This window comes from Triplophysa dalaica, chromosome 1, assembly GCF_015846415.1.
Source record: "Triplophysa dalaica isolate WHDGS20190420 chromosome 1, ASM1584641v1, whole genome shotgun sequence".
NCBI classification, from domain to species: Eukaryota; Metazoa; Chordata; class Actinopteri; order Cypriniformes; family Nemacheilidae; genus Triplophysa; species Triplophysa dalaica.
Window position 1 is genome coordinate 15,509,599 of NC_079542.1, and position 21,202 is coordinate 15,530,800.

A 21,202-nucleotide genomic window follows, 5' to 3' on the forward strand; every position below is an offset into this window, starting at 1 on the left:
GTTAAATGTCCTTTTTATTTCATTGGCGAAATGGAACGTCATTCAAGCAATGTCCCAAAAGTGATCTACATTTCTGTATTGACAAATGTTAAAAATAACATTTCGCTAGTTTTTAATTTCTTCACGGTTGCGAGGACAGTTATACGATTTTCCATTTGTCACGTAGTCTAGTGGGGACGTGACAACTGGGACGTAAACGTAAGCTAAAAAAACCTGTGACGTAGCTTTCAATTGATGTGTAAATCGCCCAAGTAAACAGACGAGTTTCTCTTTTTCTTTCTTTAAATGACACGTTTTAATTAACACTAAATACGTAAATCATAAAAATAATAAATGTTTAAAGACACTTAAATGATCTGCAAATAAAACAACAAAGGCATAACTTTAAACATAATTTACATACTATTCATATAGTAACGGACGGTAGATTTATATATCAACTGTCCGCATTCTCGATATTGCTGAAAAAATAAAAGGTGTGAACTTCAATGATTTCAGTATTTTTAGAAATATTACATTAATATAATAGTCATTTTCTCACTATAATATTTTTCAAAAATTACTTAAATATGCCTTGATATGCATGAGAGTAAAAATTGGGATATCCCCTAGATATGAAAGCGAAGCAGTTGCAGCAGCGAGCTTTTTCAACAGAAGGAGGCGTTAACGTTCCTTCTCGTAGTGTTGTTTCCTGCTCTGACGGTGCTCTGATCTCCTAATGAAACTAAAACAACGATGGCAAGGCCGCTTACTTCCAATGGAGTGGTAGAATATCCCCAACCCTCGATTTAAAGCACGAAATCGGTTGGTAGTAGGGCTTCAAAACATCATATGTCGGCATGTCGCTGAGCTCAGGCGGGTGGACTCACACACCTCCGCCGGCCCAGCCACCATCGTCTCATCTCGGCCATGAGGCCTCGCAGTCGGGCTGCAACACTGTTTTGATGTCGGTGAAGGTGTCGGTATGCCACTCTGGTATACGACCGCTTTGTCTCCCGGGCGCCGGAGACGAATCTCTCCGTCTTCAGCTGAGCATGGACCCGGGGAAGGCAGGGGAATTCCGCCTTACGTTACGGGACGTCAGCGGAGTAGCTGCTGGACGCAGTGTGGTGAGTTGACATGTAAACCTCCATGTACACTCACTTTCTAGTGCTTTTAACACCAGTTATATAACATGAGGCTACATGGCCAGCTCCTGGTTCTATTTTGAAAGCTTTGCGTCGTCATTATATGTAGCTGATCTCGGGTTTGTTCATACGAGTGAGTCACATGTTGTTTTGGTTGCCTTTGTTGTTAACATCCTCCCCCTGCAGCCCAAAAGGCAATAGTTTCACGATAGCTGTATTATTTTGTACTATATTTAGTCACATAAATTTAAAACATATTTGCAATCAAGTCCATTTTTTTATTAATTGGAAAAATCAAACTATAACAAAAATTGTTTTGTTGCTGTTGGAACGGGGATATTATAACTGTTTTGAGTCTGTTTGATATTCATTTAGTTCATCAGTTATCAAATCATATTTTGTAAACCTGATGAAAAATGTGTTAATTGAGCTTAGATCCTGGTCTCATATTAAAATGGGTGTTATTTTAGTATTCTGATAATTGAGCATTGAAATAATTAATCAAGCTTCTTATTTGCTGACTCTTCATATTCATTTAGTCCATTGCTGAGTTTGACCTCAAGACCGTTCGCTATGAAATCAAGTCACCACAGTGCCATGAGCTGAGTTTGGCTACACCCCCACATGATAAGATCACGTTCAACTTCCGCTGTGAGCAAGAAGCACAGGAGTGGGCCACTGTGGTGATGTCATCGCTCCGAGAGGCTCATCGAGGTTTGCCCTCTAACTTTTGCATATCACTGTGTATGTCACTTTGATTGTTCAGTTCCCTTTTACACCGCCTCTCTTTCTCTTGTTTTCAGTGGCCATTAGCTCCCCACCTGAGGATGGACGGCAGGTTCCTCAACCTTCAAATTCACAGCGCACCACACCAATGCAACATACAGGTAGCATTTGTGTTCTTGTGTTTTTGTGTGTATACTCCACTGCCAAACAAAATACCAATTGCCTATTGTGCTGTTGCAAATATCTCAGTTACACCCTCGTGTTCTCCCTCCAATTCCGAAAGCCCCTTATTCTACTTTCACATTGTTGTCTTTTTTCTCTAGAGGAGATATGTGCAGAGCTGGTTAGTGCTATAGAGGCAGGTGATGTTCGGGGGGCATCCATTTGTGCGTCTTCCTTGGCTAAACAGAAAGCTGCTCTGTGCATTAAGCCCTCTAAACAAAATTACACAGACATTGAAATCAGGTAAATACATGATTACAGGCATTGACAGACACGCTCTTGACTGTCATGTTTATATGCTTCTTTTATAAACATCGATCAGTCTTGTATTTAAGTTTGTTTTACAGTCAAATCATTTGTAAATTATACCAACTCTCTTACACCGTGTCTACACAATAGAACGCATTAGAACTAATTATAATTTGTATATTTTGTCCATACTGAATGCACCGCTTCCTAAACCCTTTAAATACACTCCACATGTATGTACTCATCTGTGTTCATCTGGAGCATTAATCTGTTGTACAGCCTGGCTGTGGTGGTAGAGGACGCTTCCTCCTCTTGTTGTGTCACAGTAATCGTCTTCCCTCACTCTACCATTGGTGCTCTCAAACAACAAGTAAGTGCCACACGTACACACCCAAATTCTTCCCCAAAATGACTTAAGCTGTTCATATAAAGTGACAAACAGCATATTGCTGTCTCATTGACACATAGACTTGCTTTTGCCTTCTTAGGTCTTCACAGACTATGGTTTTCATCCACGTGTGCAGCGCTGGGTCATCGGTCAGTCCTTGTGCTCTGATCAGAGATCTCTGGCATCTTACGGAGTTCAGCGAGATGGCGACACTGCGTTCCTTTATCTTATTTCTGCCCATCAGGCCCGTCTCAATCAGGCACTGTATCAACAAGATCAAGAAAGTGCTTTACTCATGCCATCATCTAGTCAGCCCCGTCAAGAATCGGCTACCAATGGGCCAGCGGCTCTGAACGCAGCATCGAGACCATACAGTACCCTGCCTACAAGACTGCACAACAACCATAATAGTCTGAGTGTGTATGCATAGTTACTCCTCAAGCACTGCTAAATGTTTATGCATGAACGTGACCGCAAAAGACTGTCAATCTTATTGATCAATAAATTGGGAAAATAACCGTTTTTATAGCATAACCTAGTGTGTAAACGCCTGAATAAAAAATATAGTTTCTGATGTTTGCTTTAAGCGATATAGTAAAACTTATCTTGATTTCGCCTCCTAGGCAACAGTGCTACTGGAACAGCGAGGTTGGGTTTGGGTGAAATCCGTGACCTGATCAACCTTGAGATGCCCCAGCTGAATGAAGCAATGGTGCCCAACAGAACAAAAACACAGGTATGGAATGAGTATTCTCAAGGGACACACAACATTGAACAAATACCTCAATATTGTTTAATAAAAATAACTTTAAATGATGTAAAATCATATAATACATGTGTTTGTGTGTATTTAGCTGGGATGGGCCTGCCCGACCTGTACATATATTAATAAACCAACCCGGCCAGGCTGTGAAATGTGTAGCGCAGACAGACCTGAAGGGTACACTGTTCCCGGAAACTACAGACCAGATGCTTTCGAGCTACGACGCATTCAGCAAGAAAAAGAAGCAATAAGACAGTACCAACAGGTAAGACCCAACAGATGCACAGACACGCATCACCCACATTCACATTTATTCCTTCAGCAGGTTCTCTTGGAACTATTGTGCTGAATGGACTAGATTAGTCTAGACTAGTGATTTGTAAATGAATTAGTTACCCCAAAAAGGTGTTGCAGAGCACTAAAGAAGATATTTTGAAGAACATAACCGTAACCAAACAACATAGGCCCTGTTGATTTTTACTGTATGAACACAAAACTACTGAATACATATCAATATATCAACCTTTGTGTTCCCATGAAAGTCACACAGGTTTCAAACGACATGAGGGAGAAAAAACATATTTGTGTGTGTGACATTCCCTTTAATACAAATAGATGAGACTGGCATGTTTTTAATCAAATTCATCCACACCACATTTTATAGAAAGGATCCTCTGGTCAGAGTGATTTATTTAATGAGAATACAAACTGATTCTTAATGCAGTTAGGTAGATGGCTATACTACCTATATATTACTGAACAGGATCAAACTTGAGCTCTGTTTGACTCCTCAGTCTGAATCTCTTCTCTTTTGTCTCTATTTCTTTTTTAAGGAGAAAGGGAGAAGAGAGGAGCTGAGGGGCAACAACTCACTACTGCACAACCTTGACCAGGACTACTGACACACATCCACACAAAGTGCTCAACTACAAACTTGACACACTTTTAATGCACAGACTCAACCACACACCGACAGCAGCTGATACACTCCACAGTCCCTATAAACCTGATCAGGCTATACATGCCAACCTCATTTATACAAACAGCACTTTTTAAAACCACTTAAACAGAATAAACTCAGTTACACAATAATGGATTTTCGAATTGCATGATGCTGTTACTTCAGCTGGATCTCAGCTGACACTTTTCTTTTTCTGTTCCACACCGTGTTAGCCGTGCCTTGGCTTAAAACTTTATTCAGGTACTTAGCCTATAAATAGGCATTGAGCATCAGATAATATATTGTATATCTTTGTAAGTAGATGTAAGTAGTAACCTTTGCTCAGCTTTCTCGCAAAAACTGTTGCACAGCCTTTGTGGAATGTAACATGTTGGATGGCATGGCCTGTTTGGCACGAATTCAGCCCCATCTGTATATATTCAACACGTTCATCATTTTTAGTCTGGGAATTTTGAAAGTAAATGAAAAAAATGAAGAATAATATCTGTGATGGGTAATCTAATAAAGCAACTTTTTGTTTACTTTAGTCAACCACCTTTGCCTACCAAGTCCACAGATTTAACACACGCTGCATATTATCACAAAACCATAACGGAGCACATGACAAGGTCCTAAATAACCCCTACCCTTCTAAACAATGTGTAACACGCTGAAACTGACACGGTACAGTATTTAAAAGACTTTTGCACTATGGTGACTCCATTGGAACATGTATGCATGCCAGGACAACAGCATGGTACCTTTTTTCAGCAGGAAGATATAATTTGATACGATTGCGAGAGAGTGTATGATGTTATATCTATAATAAAATATATGAAGAGAGAGTTCACAGATGACCACTGCGTCCTTAAGCAGACAGCTGAACCTCAGGGTGCTGTACATGTATGTGGATAGGCAATATTTGCATTGTGCATAAAACGGATCTGCTGAAAATAGTCTGTCTGATCGGTTAAGGCTGTAATGTAGCATAACTTGTTTGACTATGGTAATTGCCATGCATGAGTAAATACCTTTCTGTCTACTCCTGTGTGACATTCTTACATTTGACATTGACAGGTTGTGACTATGCGAAAAATAAAGATCTTTTAATGCATTGATGCTTGGGTGTCGCCGTTTTTACTGGGTATGAGTGATGACTTTGTATTTAGTAATTATGTTACTCGATTAGTCTAAATATATAATCTTAGTGACTAGATTCATTGTGTATTTTATCATACATTAAATATATAAACTAAATCAGGACTAGGCCTTAGTGAACATTTAAGTCGTTTTAACGTACTTTACAAAAACTAGACTATCCAAAAGTATATATTTTAAGATATGTCAGTGCAAGTTGTATTCGATCACGACATTTAAGTTAGTCTGGGACTAGGCTTAGATTTGGTCACTTTCGATCTATCTGTACATGATTCTACAACTTCTCTTTGTCTGTAGGCCAAAGAAGCAGAGCGCAGGGAGAACTTTGCACGTCTGGTGAAGATTGATGGACAGGATCTGGTTCCTAATCCAGAGAGAGTGGAGTGCAGGATCTGCTACGTGGAGCTTGAATCTGGGGAGGGAGTTCTGCTCCGAGAGTGTCTCCACTGTTTCTGCAAGTGAGAAAGACAAAATCTTGAAAAAAATCTCTATGTTTATATGATTATTTGTTATTTAGACGAATACTGCTGAAGCACATTATACTGTCGCGTATACTGTCCTGTAATGTCATGTTCTATTTTCAGTAAATTCTGTCTTTGTGTTTGTAGAGAGTGTCTGCGCTCTGTCATTCTGATGTCTGAGGATCCTCAGGTGGCATGTCCATACAGAGACGAGGCCTACGCCTGTGACCGCATCCTGCAGGAGAGAGAAATCAGAGCTGTGAGAACTACATGTTAATTCATAAGCCTTTCAGTTTCTGAACATCGGCTTCACAATGATAAACACTGAGCAAACGCTGATAAAACATCACCTAGCTTGCTGTGCTCATAAGTCGTAGCTTTGTTGTAGCACTGTCTTGAACACAATAGACAGGAGACCAGAAACAGTGCTGACATATGAACTGAAGCCGTGACCTTACAACCCCTAAGCTGAAATACTGGATCGGAGAGCTGTTCTCTTCCTCTGCATCTCATTATCACATCAAACAAGCAAATTTGCATTCATTTTCGTTTGCATTGTTGGTTTCATGATGAATTATGTTGTAAATGTTACGAAATGAACTAACAAACCAGATATGTTGTAACGGTCCTGTGATAGAAGGGGTTCAAAAATGTCTCCTGTGGGTTTGAACTCGGTTACTGGGCTTCATTTATGGGTGAACTCTAACTTATTCTAAGCAAGATATCTTGGAGTCGTACAACATCTGAGTATAACATGTAATGCATGTTATCCATTAAACTTACCAAACGTATATCTGTGTCACAGCTGGTGTCGGTAGAAGATTATGAGCGCTGGCTGCAAAGGGGTCTGTCTGTCGCAGAGTCACGATGTGAGGGCAGTTATCACTGTGCAACTGCTGACTGTCCAGGCTGGTGTGTTTATGAAGATACTGTCAATACTTTCCACTGCCCAGTCTGCAAAAAACACAACTGCCTGCTCTGCAAGGTAAACTCTCCTATGCTAAATCACACTGTAATGCAGAGACCCAAATATGAGTATACTAAAATATGTAATATGGAAGAGGTTAATTTTGTGATTCTTAAGAAAATCTTTGATAATACAATCTCACCACAATTCTATTCACTGTTCCATTTACTTTACAACTTTAATTATCTTTGTTGAGTTTTTGTTATAATACAGGTTGCATTGTTTTCCTCTACACAGGCCATTCATGAAGGGATGAACTGTAGGCAGTACCAGGATGACATAGCAGCCCGTGCCATCAATGACTCTGCAGCTCGAAGAACCAGAGACCTGCTGAAGGTCAAGCGCAAAATAACAGATCCTCACTTCATGTCAAATCTTATGTCAGCTCTTTTATCAGCCGATATCATCATTACATTTTTGGGGGAGATTAAATAATATTTATAAATCTTTTCCACTTTCTGTCCCGTCAACAGACTCTTGTGAACTCTGGAGAGGCGATGCATTGTCCCCAGTGTGGCATCATTGTGCAGAAGAAGGAGGGCTGTGATTGGCTGCGCTGTACTGTCTGCCACACTGAGATCTGCTGGGTCACCAGAGGACCACGCTGGGGGCCTAAAGTAAGAATCTATTAACTTTTTTTACAGAACTTGATTTTTTTACTCAATTTTGTATCATTGTTTAGAATTCAGGGGCAAGAAAGGCTCATGTAGTACTCAGAAATACATTTCATAAGAATGTGATATTTTAGTTCTGAAAAAAACAGTTACTTGACCGAAGATTAATGGTCAGAACCAGTGAACTCCATCTGTCAGATCTCTTGGATGGTTTCTTACAACATGGTTTCTTGTAACACAAAGAAAATATGCTTTGTTTTTTTTGTCAGAAATAGGCCTATTTAGGTTTTGTCATCTTTCTTTCTCACTTCAGGGTCCTGGAGACACAAGTGGAGGCTGCCGCTGCAATGTTAACAAACAGAGATGCCACCCAAAATGCCAGAATTGTCACTAAGACAGAGCAAGACAAGGAGGAACAAGAAAATGTAAGTGTGAGGAGAAAGTGAGAAAGACAAAGAATAGCCAGGTTTTGTAGCATTTATGACATCCATAAAGTCATATTTCCACCTTTCTGAACTTTCAGTTCAGTTTTAAGTTTCTGACACTCATAGGGAAGGTAAGCACAACTTTAACGCATTCTAAGATTTCTGAATATGTATAGATCTGTTCTACAACACATGTTGTAAATGAGTCTTTGCCATGAGGTCATTATGTAGGCAAGGGGAAATCCAGCTGAAGAGTTCCTCTTACTGGAAAACTACTTTAGTCCAGTAATCATACTAATAAAACAACTATAAAACATTTTTGGCTGCCTTACGTTGTTAAGTACAATCAAATCAAATTGTAATTTCAACTTATTTTAACTTTTGGCAAGTGGTTGAATTATAAAATATAAGTTAAAATTGTTTAACTTATTTTAATGAGTTAAATAAATGTAAAGAAATAACTTGTAAAGCCAATTTGACTGTACTTAAAAAAACTTGAGGCAGCAAAAAATGTTTTACAGTGTTGCCTTCAATTGCAATAATTTAAATCGTCACAGAAATGCTTTAAATTCCACTCAACTTCACCATTTACGCAGCTGGTACAAAGTATTATAATCTCAACTTGGAAGATCTCAACTTGGAAGGTGTGAATAAATCATTTTTTGAAATGTTTTTTTTTTATGATTTGTCAACCAGTCTATGAAGCATTTGTAAATGACTAGGGTGTATGGCTTTCAAACTGTGAGGTTGTTGACATTTCAGAACCATAAGCAACATTGGTACAAACAACAGTATTGAATAAAATATATTTTACTACAAAAAAGTACAATACAATGTGGGGTCATCTGAGTATTGCTGACTCGGAAACTTAACCGAAACAAGCCGAGGCACCAGAATGATCCCAGGAGGACATAAATAAAGCTCTGATACATTACAAAAGGGAATCGTAACAATACTGAAGTGTTAGACTTGTCTCACTCTTAAAAGCTTTATTACACTGTTACTGTAAAAGTGCCTTTTCTTGCCTGTTGTAAGTTTACCACTAACATTAGGATTAGTGGAGTGTTATTTTTTATTTTATATATGTAGCTGTTGTTGTTGATGTGTGATCCTGAATAACAGTATGTGTGCAGTGTTTTCCCTCAACCTTTCCTAAGAACCAAAAGACATTATATTTTGTGTATTTGGCACTTTTTTTTTAAGTAAAACTAACACAAACAGTGCATGCTTTAAAATGTGACATGTTTTGTTAGTTTTATGAGTTAATATTCAGCCTAGGGATTTAGTGTTGTGAATTAATGCTACAATGTTATGTAAAGCTAATTTAATGGTCAGGGACCTGAGGTTTATGTGTTCTGAAGCCACACCAAAATATTAATTTCCAAAGGTTTAAATCTATGCACTGTTATAAAATATCATTGCCCAAAGAATTTACTTATGCCATCAAGATAGAAATACTTTACATTTTCACAGAGTCACTATTTATATTTATATAACACAAAATGTACAATGTAAGATTATATTTGTGTAATTTTACTAATGTATTTGTGGAACCTTTTGTGTGGATGAATGCATTGACATCAGGTGTAAATTGCACAGTTCTTCATTGGAGGGCTAATTCAACCTTTAGAATGATAATACAGTGTACCCTCACTATAATTAAAATATATGCACTATAAAGGTCACTAAGAAGAGAGTACCTGCATGTATTGTACCATTAAAAGTGAATAAATACAGTTGTAAAGGTCCCTGCACCTGCTGAAATCTTACTAGAATAATCTGACCTCAGGGTTACAAGTCTTAAATGTGCCTTACAGATGATAGTACTGAGTATGTTTTGTTAAAATATTTAAAACAGTTAAAATATTCTTTGCAATAAAAATATGTGTACTAATTTAACATGGCTCATGGTGTTCTTAAAAAAATACAAGACTGTATACAATAGTTTTGTTCTATATTTCGGAATTTTCTTTGCATTTAATGCATCTTTTCTACAACACTATAAATCTGATAGTGCTTTTCATAAACAAATTCTGTGTTACTTAAATGTAAAATGTTTTGCTGGTCTGCAGGGTGTATTTTTCTTTACAAGTCATTCAATATAACTTTCATGTGAAACCTATATAGTGAAACAGAAACCACAGGTGTCCACAGGTGTCTGCTTCATGAACAATGTTAAAAGTTTATTGAAACAGCTCCAACTAACAAAACAAACCTATACAGTTATGGTGTGTTTGAATTCAAATTACCCTGATTAAGTGCTTTTCACCTTTTGTAGTGAAGTCAAAAACATTTACATAATAATCAAACAAGAACAAATCAAACAGAACAAAAACATAATTTGTGTTTTCTTTTTCCACAACGAGTGAGTCTGTAAAGGTGAGAATCATGAATCCCAATGTGTATTAAAGAAGTGTCCGGTTGCAGAACAACACCCAAGCTTTTTCTTTATTTCACATAAAAGTGGATGAAAATATGCATGACACATCCTCAAATAACCATGAACGTGTGCATACACAATACAAATAAGAGATACGTTTGATTTATGGTGCAAAAAGTCCACGTCGTTTGCATCATAGAGAAATAAACAGATTTGTATTATTACTGATAAACCTTAAGTTTAACTTCACCATCTGAGCAGGGAGGCCATCTTTCAATTTGGTTTAGGCTGAGACTCATTGAGCAAAGATCTTATTTCAATCTAAATGAAAGAATACACGGTAGTCTGTTTACCTCAAGCTTCATTAAAGAAACAGTGACTCTGCGAACCATCAATATACAGACTGCATTTGATCCCCCAAACCAATCCCCCCTGGTTCAAATACAGTCGATCAAGACACACAGTGTCTTTCTCAGCCATATCTGTGCGGTTCTAACAGACAGCAGTCTCTATGAAAAGAAAGTGGTCCCGTAACCCCCCCGGAACAACACTGTACAAGCTGTACAACAACAATGTGGTTAGTGCAAGTGAGAGACCCTCATCCATTCACTTCCAAACACAACAGAGACACTCAGAAGTATGTAGTCAGTTAATTCAGTGGCTGCCTTTGACTGAAATAGCTGAACCTATGAAATGTCATTGATATTGAATAATATCAATACGCACACAAGTACACGGTTTAGTGCGAATGTTGATATAATGACATTTATGAATAACTACAGTAAATAACATTGAGTGAAGACAAATATAAGAAATGACTGTCGAGTTATTACATGACGCAAACAATGCAGAAGTGATCATTGTAACGTCCATGTAAACTGCTGAACTTCAAGAAAACCCAGTGCGAGGCATTTAGGGAAAAACAGTGCACATTTTGGTCTATTGAAAGTGTCATTTAGGATGGGCTATATACAAGTGAAGATCTATGTACACATTGGTCTATATACAGTACAAGCCAAACCAAAGGGAACTTCACCGTGTCCATCTATGCCTAATATAGGCTTTTACACGCTACACCTACCAAACTCCTCAGACAGATAGCTACACTGTGGATCTTTCCGTGGGGACTCCCTGTCAAGATTGAATGTTTATGAGTCGAATAAATAAAGGAGAATATGAATTTAGCTAGACTTCACCAAAGCATCATGACACAATAAACAATGAGCTCGGATTTTTTATGATGCATTGTTTCATTACGCAATGAAAAAGCATAGGAAGATGGATTATGATCTGAAAGACACAAGACAAATATTTGGCACAGCAGTTACTGGAGAAACATGACGTGAATAAGGCTCGGAAAACAAAATTATTACAGGCACAGCTTGTTGGGGTGGGATATTTTTTAGGGCCCCAAGATGAGCCACATTTTGAATCCTTGACCTTATACTGAATACTTTCACTTGCTACACTCTTAAAACTGTTTTGTTAGAAAGAATACATTCTGTGTTATTGGGACACAAACAAAATGGGTTGCCCATAACTAGACAAAGCATTTTGAGTTACTTTAAACTGACCTTGTGTTGTGCCTTTCATTTATTTAACATAAAAAACAACACAACACAGAACAAAATATAATTTGTTAAAATGATACATACTGTGCTAATTAACATAACACAAACAATGACTTAATAACTAGCACATCCTTATTAAGAGTGAATAGAAAATCAAGTTCGTTTGCATCACTGGACTCCATGTTATTAAAGAGATAGTTCACCCAAAAATGAAAATTCTGTCATCATTTACTCACCCTTAAGTTGTTCCAAACATGTATAAATAAAAGGAAGATATTTGGAAGAATGTCAGTAACCAACAGATCTCACCCCATATTTACTGCCATAGTTGGGAAAATAAATACTATGGAAGTCAATGGGGGATGAGATCTGTTTAGTTACTAAAATTCTTCCAATTATCTTCCTTTGAGTTGTTATCAGAACAATGCATGTAGACAGGTTTGGAACAATCTGGGAGTGATTAAATGATGACAGAATTTTCGTTTTTAAAACTGGGATTGAACTATCCCTTTAATGTTAATAATCTCTACGTTACTAAAATAGAGCCAGATGGGACACAGACAAAAAATATACGACTTTACTGCATAGCATATCCACAGAAGGGCAAAATATATATTATTACTGATTCAACTGTTTTGTTGTGTTATTGCATTTAAAGAAAGTGATGTGTAGAATATTTTAAGTGTTTTCCGTTTGGCTATATCTAACAAACATTGCTTTCCTTGAATCAAACATGTAATCGTATCCTTCTCACTATGTGCATCGCACCACATCTGTACAGCATTCACTTACAAATACGGTCTACAAAGAATGGATGAAACAGAGAAGACAAGTGAAGAAAAGTCTGATCAATGTGTTTGTCCCTGGGCATAAAGAAGTGCAGTGACAGGTAGGAGCCGCTTCCCGGGGCCCCGCGATTAGAAATGACAGGATTGAGAACAGACAGACTGCAGGGTGTACAGATGACAACAACATCGATAAACAGTCATACACGACATGTATGCAAGTGTACGTGGTCATCAGTGCACCCGGGGCACAAAAATCCACTGTCAGGAGTGAGGGAACAGAGGCTGGAGAAGGTCATGAGAGGACTAGAGAGGCTTTGTTGCAGTTGTTTCTCTGCACGCTCTCCTGTAAGGGTAGTAAGAGAGCAGGAAGGCAAAGTTTATTGTGCTCATCACTGGCACACTCCCATTGGTCATCAGCTTGTCAGGTAACTGTGCAGCTCCCTTGAATTTATGCTCAACACCACCCCTGAGTGGCTGCCTGGCAACAAGAGAAGGAAGACATGGTTCTGTAAAACCAACAGGTTCTTCGCCACCCAAAGGGACAGTTCACACAAAAAAAATTCTGTCATCATTTCCTCATCTTCGAGTTGTTCCAAATCTGAATAAAATTCTTTGTTCTGTTGAACACAGAGAAAGTTATTTTTCAGAATGCTCATGACCAAACAGTTCTTGGACCCCATTGACTATCATAGTGGAAAACATTTTTTATAAATGTCTTTGTTCTGTTGAACACAAAAGAAGATATCTTAAAGAATGTAGTTCTGGGGCACTTTTGACTCACTGTCTCACATTGGTAGTCAAAGGTGCCCAAGAATGTTTTGGTTGCAAAGAATTCTTCCAAATATCTTCCAAAAATGAATACAGGTTTGGCACAACTCGAGGGTGATCAAATGAAGACAGCATTTAATTTTTGGGTAGACTGTACCTTTAAGGTTGTAACATATAGCAAATGCAGCCAATTAATTGCAATTTATATTTATATTGTACACACTTGTACATTGCTCTTTAAAAAATGATAAAAAAACAAGCCCTTTTACTCTATTAAAAATCATCTCTCTTGAAATGCGAAACAAACGATAGCAAGTTATTTTAGTTTTAAATGACAGCTTTTTGTTTTCGGTTAGTAAATGACTGGTTAGTCTAAGGTAACTGAATTAGATTTTACCTCCAGCGTTACCTAGTGTCTGCGAGTCCATGTCATCATCGATGAACTCCTCACCCTCACTGTGGTTGACAGGGCTGGTCATTTCCTGCTCCTTCTCGTTGTACATCTGGGCGTAAAAGTTTCGTCCTGGCAGTTTTCTGAAACGCAGCCAGGGATGCGTTAGACTGCTCTCCTTTGGCCTCAGCAAGGAACCATGGTTTTTGTAGTTTTTCCTGTCACAGTTTTGTAGTTTATGTTCTGTTATGGTTAATGTGGCACCAGCATAGGCTGGCTGTCAGTTCGACACGTGGGGACTGAACATGCATTCTCTTTGTGATGGGGTTTGACATGACAGTGAATGTCAAATAGCATCATTGAACCTTCTTTAAGGTTCCTGTATACATGTGTTGTATACTCATGCAATTCAAGGGCTGATAGATGATAATAGATGGGCAGCAAGGCAAAATGGAAGTGCAAATTATACCTATAAAACCATACGTATAATATAGCGCTAATGGGATATACAGTATAATCATATCAAATGTATCCATATCACTTTATTCATTTTGTTAAAAGTGTTTTTAATAGTCCACCTGGCAATGACAGGAAAATCTAAATATGAGGGTTTCTTTTTAAAACAATTTACAATGTAAGCATTTTAAATAAGTATGTTTTCTTTAATGCCATGTATGTATGAAGTGACTCACCTTTTAAACTTGAAAAGTATGAATGCTGCGGCAGAGATCAGAGTTATCAGAAGAATTACAGCCAGAGCCCAAACACCAGGACCTGCAGCACCCATACGAGAACCTGTGTGGAGAGAGAGATCAACACAGTTCAATAATCCCTTTATCACTATTAATTCCACCCAATTTAAAAATACTTAAGCATTTTGTTTTATTTTATATATTATATACAGTTCTATTAAATATTACATAGACGATTATATACAATTTATTATCGTATAATAATTATAAAGAAGTAATATCGTGGTGAGAACTCACAATTTATTCATTAACTTCCAAAACATTTAAAAAAAGAAAAATGAGTGAGTGAGTGAACTGAAAACATACACAAATCACACACAATGTACACACCTTGTGTGGATGAAGCTATTTCTGTGGCTGTGACACATACCAGTCAAACAAACAAACAAACAAACAAACTTAAATAATTAAATAATTCAATCGACTAAAACCAACATAAAATAAAAACACAACACATGAAATTCCCAGCAAAGTTAAATCAAAAGCATGCGTGTATTTTAATAAAAAAAAGGGACATTCTTCACCATGAAAGCCAAACAGAAATCGAAGTAGAGACAAACATATCAGAGGAAGAAAATGTGACAAAAATACAGATTATTGTTTTCCCAATCGTTGACTAGTTGAGCGTATTAAGAGTAAAGATCTGAGCACAGAGCAAGATACTGAGCACACTTCTAAATAGGGAAGTGAACATAACACACCAGTCTCTGTTGGGCTCCAGACAAGTCACTAGTTACAGATCCTTTCAAATACAATGAGTATATTTAATGGTTATCCATAAAGGGCTTGATGTAATATTGTAATTTCTTCTGTGATTCACTGACATATTTGGTAGCTTTTGTGCATTTTACTCACCTCCATCTGAATCTGCTAAATTCACCAGCACTTGTAGTCCTCCTCTTATGATGAAGCTCACATTCTTCTCGCTCAGAACCTGCTTTATGGTGGGGACACGCTTTGACAAGGAGAAAGCACACAAAGATGTGAAATAATATTACTTACGAAAGCAAACATTAGATTATGAGCTACAAAATTTGTAATTTTGTCTCATTGCATGACAGTAGCAATTTCTACTTAGAAATGTGTAAAGCAAAACAATAAGACTAATGTTGATACCAGCTAAGTTACTGTAAATAATGACATTTGTAAAAAAGCCCTGATGCTTTGGTAAACACGTAAAAGTAAACAAGAAATTAATACCCAGTTTTGCAATTTTACCAAAGTGTCTCCAGGCTTTTCTAAACAGTCATTTCAGGTTTATTATAATCCATATTTATTTAAACAGTTTTAAAGTCAGGCCAGAACAACTTACACTTTCATGAATTCTCTGAAGACTATTTAGTTTTAATTCTGTACCTTGTCCACAAACACACTTCTTTTCAGTGGTGTGCTGTCCTGAGGAAGAACATACAGGTCTGCAGTGGTGGGAAGACCAGGCTTCACCATGGTAACCAGAGAATCCTGATGAACCCCTATGAGCTGTGACACAAGCAGTGCAAGATCAGTTTGTTAGTATCTATAATTTATAATCTATTTTTGAAAAACAAAACAAACAGGTTCGTGTGTTGTTTATGACTGAAGAGTGAACCTTGGCAAGGATTTTTGTGACGATCTGACCAACATCGTGTCTCCATTCAGGGATGTTTGGATTAAAGTGGTCCAAATTATGACTGAAGCTCAGGGGAATGACCTGGAAATGATCTAAAGAGAAGAGTAACATGTAAAGATTAAAGGTATTATACTTATATTATATTAAATATCGCAGCTGAAGGTAAAGAATGAAATACAAAGCTTTATCAAGTGAAGGATATATTTATTTTTTAAGAATCATGGCAGCAAACAACGTGGAAGATCTTTTGTTTTTCTATATCATAATCATGGCACTATATAAACTATTGTGAAGTCCAAACATTACTATAATTGACATAAAAATTGTTCTGCTGTAAATGGTCAAAGAGCCAATTCAAAAGATTTAGCCCACAATAAAGCACTAATATCCTATATATAATTTTTCTTCCTAAAGTTATCGACCATAAATTGATAAAAAAAATAATCAACAGGTTTTCTTTTAGCTTGAGAAAATATAAAATGCCGTGACGTTTTCACAGAACTCCAGCTGAACTTTGTCTCAGAGGGAAAGTGCTATTTTTGCTTCTCAAGACATGACCTCATCACATCATCACACTCATAAATATTTAATCTGGCCCTGAAATCACATGAATATTTCAGTTCACTGACATCACAAGCAAAAACATGGTTGGTGGTCAGGCATTTAAAAAACGAATCGAGTAACTAAATGTGCCATTAGTTTTTGTAAGCATATGTGTGTTTAATAAAGAGTGGATAAAGGAGACTGGGTTTGGATTTTATATGTGCTTTTTGGTGCTCCTGGCCTTGAGAGTCAATTGAGATAATGGCTTTGGACAACTTGTGTTTTTCCAGACGCTTCTGATGCTAGATTTTTTTTGTCTTGTGGTGTATATCTCACCATAAACATGTACAGTCTTGCTGTCCTGCACCATGGATCGACCGTTAGATGCCTGAACTGTCACAAGAACTTCCCCCTTTTGGGAAAATCTGGTGATCAGACAGTTCTCCAATGTCAGTTTTGGCTGTCGGGAGAAAGACACGTCATATATTTGTACAGCTGACGCTTCAAGCATAAGTGTTTCAAATTATTTTCAATTGAGTTGCATGTAGTGATTAAATTACATGACCCATGAGAAATCATTGAAGACGAGTTTGTTTTATTAACCAACTTCTATTTTAAACTCAAATTATGTATACATGTAATCCAAATTCCAACAAGCTTAAAGTGATAGTTCACCAAAAATTAAAATTCGGTCATCATTTACTCACCCTCGTGTCATTTCAAACCTTTATGACTTTCTTCCTTCCACAGAACACAAAAGAAGATATTCTAAAGAAAGTTGGTGAGCGAACAGCACTGGCCCCCATTCACTTCTATTGTATGAACACAAAACCAATGCAAGTGAATACGAGCCTTTACCAACATTCTATAAAATATCTTCTTTTGTGATCTGCGGAACAAAGAAAGTCATACAGGTTTGAAATGGCAAGAGGGTGAGTAAATGACGACAGACTTTTATTTTTGGGTGAAATATCACTTTAACACTCACATTAAAGCTGCTACATGTAGAACATGCTAACATCTTATAAAAAACTGAAAAACCCTGTATTCAATAGAAGACATGGATTTATAGAATATCTGGAATTATTTTACAGTAGATGGGTGAGCACACAGTACCTGAAGGTTGTCTCCAATCCACCAGTAAAACACTGTGAGGTTTGCCTCAGCGGGCAGCACTATAGCTGTGAGGTTTACTTCATGATTTCTGCCAGCTATTGGTACAACCTCAAGATGAACATCCTGTAGAGGAGCTGCAGAGAAAAAGAGGGAATACATTTCTTCACATCTCTATATATTTTTTCATACAGTATCATGTTATAGACTAAAATGACAATGAACTTTGACAAGTGGCAATTTAACTATAAATGAAAACTCTTCTCCACAACAGGAAAAGATTTTAGGCTACAGTCGCTGCAGATGTAACCTTTAATAACCTGTGTAAGTAAACAGATGCTGTACATGTGGAAACATATTTCAGCTAGTATTACATTTATTATATTCCTAAAGTTGTGCAACAGCCTTAAAACAAAATAACTTTGGCTCATTAATGAAGATTTCACATACCCGTGACCTGGATATACAAGGTGGCTTTGTCATGTCCCGCAGAATTTTCAGCCTTCACATTGACGCTGTAAACACCAGGTTTCTCATAACGGTGCTGGATGGGTTCATCTGTGACAGTCAGGTTTTCATATATAGCCCTGACACCATCCATCAAATCGACCTGATATCTGGTGCTGGTGGTGTCACCCTGCACAGGGTCACACAATTTGACAAATAAAACATTATTATGCTGCATCCCTTTTGCAATCAAAAATAAAACTATGCATGTACATATAAATATACTTTCATTTTGGCAGGAGCAGAATTTTTTGTTTCTATATATTATGAATAGTGATATAAATAATCTACATTATCATTATGTATATCACCTGTTCTTGATGGACTATAAAGGTGATGTCATCGCCAGGTGCCACAGCCAACATCTGTCCTTTAATACCCAGCTGCAGGCCTCTAGGGGGCAGCAGAGGGCAGGAATGCTGCTTTGAGCTCTCTTCTTTATTCATGCCGCCCTCACACACATTAGCGATGACCTTCCGGTAACTTCATTAACAGACAACAAAACACATGTTAACCTTGACGCGCATGCATATAACTTGGACGCATCTTGCTGAATGAGGATCTGATGAAACCCACGACCCCACTGTCATGTTCTACTTAACCCAGCAGGATCACAATATCTTGGGATGTGTGTAAATCTGTGTGTCTATGAGATGCAAATGTGTGTGTATATTACCCTGTGCTGGATTTATAGCTGTGTCCAAAATGACAGTTTTCAGGTGGAGCGTCAGGATCATGCCAGAAGTCAGGATAACAGCGGTCACCCTCTAACTTGAGGCTGGGAGCACGTTCAAAGCCGTAATCACTAAAAAACACATGAGATCTCATTCACTATAGGTTTTGTGCATTGGGTTTTAAAACAGGCAGTTAAATGTGTAGCAACTGTGAAGATGTCTGAGTATAAACCAAAATTTGCCAATGGCTATCTCTGTGTTTTTGTACCAGGCAAAGTCTTTTTCTGTACACTGGCAAGGTTTAGCCATTAGAGCTGATGTATAGCTCTTTCCCTTAATGCAAAATGATGATTCTTTCCTCCTCCGGTACATTCGTTCCTGGCCCATGATGCATTTCTCTCCCTGCGGGAAGAAAAACATATCATGCATCTCCATTTTAAAAGTAATAAATTGATTCACAAACTATATTAAAATATATTTCCACCCAGCAGCTGAAACTTATAGTTGAAGGTTTTATTGCTGAATGAATTATGCCTGAAATGCAGATGGACAGAGAAAATAGGCTGAAAAAACCTGCAAGTCAGTCAGTTTCCAGGAGTCATAATCAGCTTCTGTGCACTGTCTGGGAAAAGACTGCCGGAAATCCACTTTCACCAGCTCCCAATCTGAACGGTAACTTATGTGGCCGAATACCCTGTGCACAGTAACAAGCAAACATTTGACTGTAGGGAAACAAAGCCATTCACGTCTTTCACCAAAAACTAAGTATTGAAGTTTAACCTTGACGTGATGTTTCACACAATAAGTTTTGGAGCTTTTTTTGTGGACACAAACAGACTCTTCAGAAGTGTCTTGATAACCAGTATGGGCCTCTTTCATTTAGCTCCTTGATATCACTTTGCCTTTATAATACAAAAGAAACCCCCAAACACGTTCAAAAAAGCGCTGCCACTAGGTGGAGCCCTATGTCTGGACCATTTATTAAATTCTCAGTTTATCTATTACAGCATTCAGCCCACATTTAACACTCCTGAAACTACAGTTCCCTTTCTGTCGATTTCTCAACTAAGTGTCAAACCGACAGATGGGGTTTGACTTGAGTACCTATCATCTCCTGACTAACTTTGAAAAGGCCAATGAAATTTGCGAATGAAATTTGCAAGGAGACGGCGTGCTGCATTCATTCACCTTTTGTTCTTCGGAGTCTTTGCATCGAATGACATATACTTGTTAAACATTTGCTGGACAGTTCCTGCCCCAGCTCCTGCTGGGCCCCTTCGGCGTCCACATTCTCAAGAGTTTCCTCTCTCTCCCTCTGGGTTTTTTCTTTCAGTCTCTCTCACCCTCCAGACAACGGTGATCGGCAACTTGACATTGAGACAAAGCGAGACGTCCTCAGCACTCTCAGTTCGTTGGTGCGTTGCACGGCATTATTGCCAGGCAGGTAAATCAGTAGAGCCGCACTCCTCCCGGAACCCCCCCCATGACGAGGGAGCCACACTGCTAGCAATCGATACCCCCCGGCGGGATCGATGAAGCAGACCGAACCTCATGTCCCCTTGTCTCGGTCCCTGGGAGCTTGGTTAGAGCTTCCCAGACCATCACAGTAACTAGGGAGGACCATCCGTCTCGGCTATGTGATCCAATTTGTCATACTCTTCCCCAAGCATGTGAGGTAGGATGCTCCTGTGCTTTGGGACGAGGTCACCACCCTTCTGACGAAGAAGCGATCAAGCTGGTCTGACCAGCCGAGATGTTCTGTGGGTTTTACAGGGACTTAAAGCGAGGGTTGCCTCCCATTTAGATCTGCGTACACTGAACAGGCACCTACACAAGCAGGCGTTCAGTATGCTGTTAGATTTCAGGACTGGTTCATGGCGTGCTGGTCCGATCGGACAACACTACAACCGTGGCGTATATTAACCATCAGGGTAGCAGTCGCTTACGACAGTTGCAAGCCACACACATCCCGGGCGACCTGAACCAGACAGCCGACATGCTCTCTCATCAGTCTACGCCTTGCGGAGAGTGGCGACTCCACCGCTGCGCAGTCCAGGCCATTTGGG

General features: G+C 38.4%; 2 protein-coding genes across 9 annotated transcripts in view; one reads left to right on the forward strand and one right to left on the reverse strand.

Annotated features, from left to right (window-relative positions):
- The first annotated feature begins 58 nt into the window (after positions 1-58).
- On the forward strand, positions 59-9,939 carry shrprbck1r (sharpin and rbck1 related). The gene is made up of 14 exons (XM_056745328.1): positions 59-1,109; positions 1,667-1,841; positions 1,931-2,014; positions 2,177-2,318; positions 2,604-2,694; positions 2,813-3,128; positions 3,336-3,448; positions 3,567-3,740; positions 5,871-6,031; positions 6,182-6,293; positions 6,840-7,019; positions 7,239-7,337; positions 7,475-7,618; positions 7,929-9,939. Exons 1-14 carry the CDS (start codon positions 840-842, stop codon positions 8,007-8,009), a joined length of 2,142 nt encoding a protein of 713 aa, XP_056601306.1. The 5' UTR covers positions 59-839; the 3' UTR covers positions 8,010-9,939.
- Positions 9,940-10,197: 258 nt separating this feature from the next.
- The window catches only part of sorcs2 (sortilin-related VPS10 domain containing receptor 2), a 150,483-nt gene continuing 139,478 nt past the window's right edge, over positions 10,198-21,202 (reverse strand). Inside the window, exons 15-28 of one of the 8 annotated variants that reach the window (XM_056752557.1) lie at positions 19,710-19,830; positions 19,405-19,538; positions 19,139-19,267; positions 18,774-18,945; positions 18,406-18,592; positions 17,959-18,092; positions 17,179-17,302; positions 16,279-16,391; positions 16,047-16,169; positions 15,546-15,645; positions 15,021-15,047; positions 14,631-14,733; positions 13,945-14,081; positions 10,198-13,257 (exon numbers count right to left, since the gene is read on the reverse strand). In XM_056752557.1, coding sequence (XP_056608535.1) covers positions 13,193-13,257; positions 13,945-14,081; positions 14,631-14,733; positions 15,021-15,047; positions 15,546-15,645; positions 16,047-16,169; positions 16,279-16,391; positions 17,179-17,302; positions 17,959-18,092; positions 18,406-18,592; positions 18,774-18,945; positions 19,139-19,267; positions 19,405-19,538; positions 19,710-19,830 — 1,669 coding nt within the window. In that variant the 3' untranslated portion in view covers positions 10,198-13,192. Of the gene's footprint in view, positions 13,258-13,944; positions 14,157-14,630; positions 14,734-15,020; positions 15,048-15,391; positions 15,433-15,545; positions 15,646-16,046; positions 16,170-16,278; positions 16,392-17,178; positions 17,303-17,958; positions 18,093-18,405; positions 18,593-18,773; positions 18,946-19,138; positions 19,268-19,404; positions 19,539-19,709; positions 19,831-21,202 lie in introns of those variants that run through there. The other 7 variants (XM_056752538.1, XM_056752529.1, XR_008907140.1 and 4 more) reach the window with 7 other exon arrangements.

Coding starts and splice junctions, on each gene's coding strand:
- shrprbck1r (XM_056745328.1), top strand. CDS start 840: ATGTCGCTGAGCTCAGGCGGGTGGACTCACACACCTCCGCCGGCCCAG. Junction 1,842..1,930: donor GCTCCGAGAGGCTCATCGAG/GTTTGCCCTCTA, acceptor TCTTGTTTTCAG/TGGCCATTAGCTCCCCACCT. Junction 2,015..2,176: donor CACACCAATGCAACATACAG/GTAGCATTTGTG, acceptor TTTTTTCTCTAG/AGGAGATATGTGCAGAGCTG.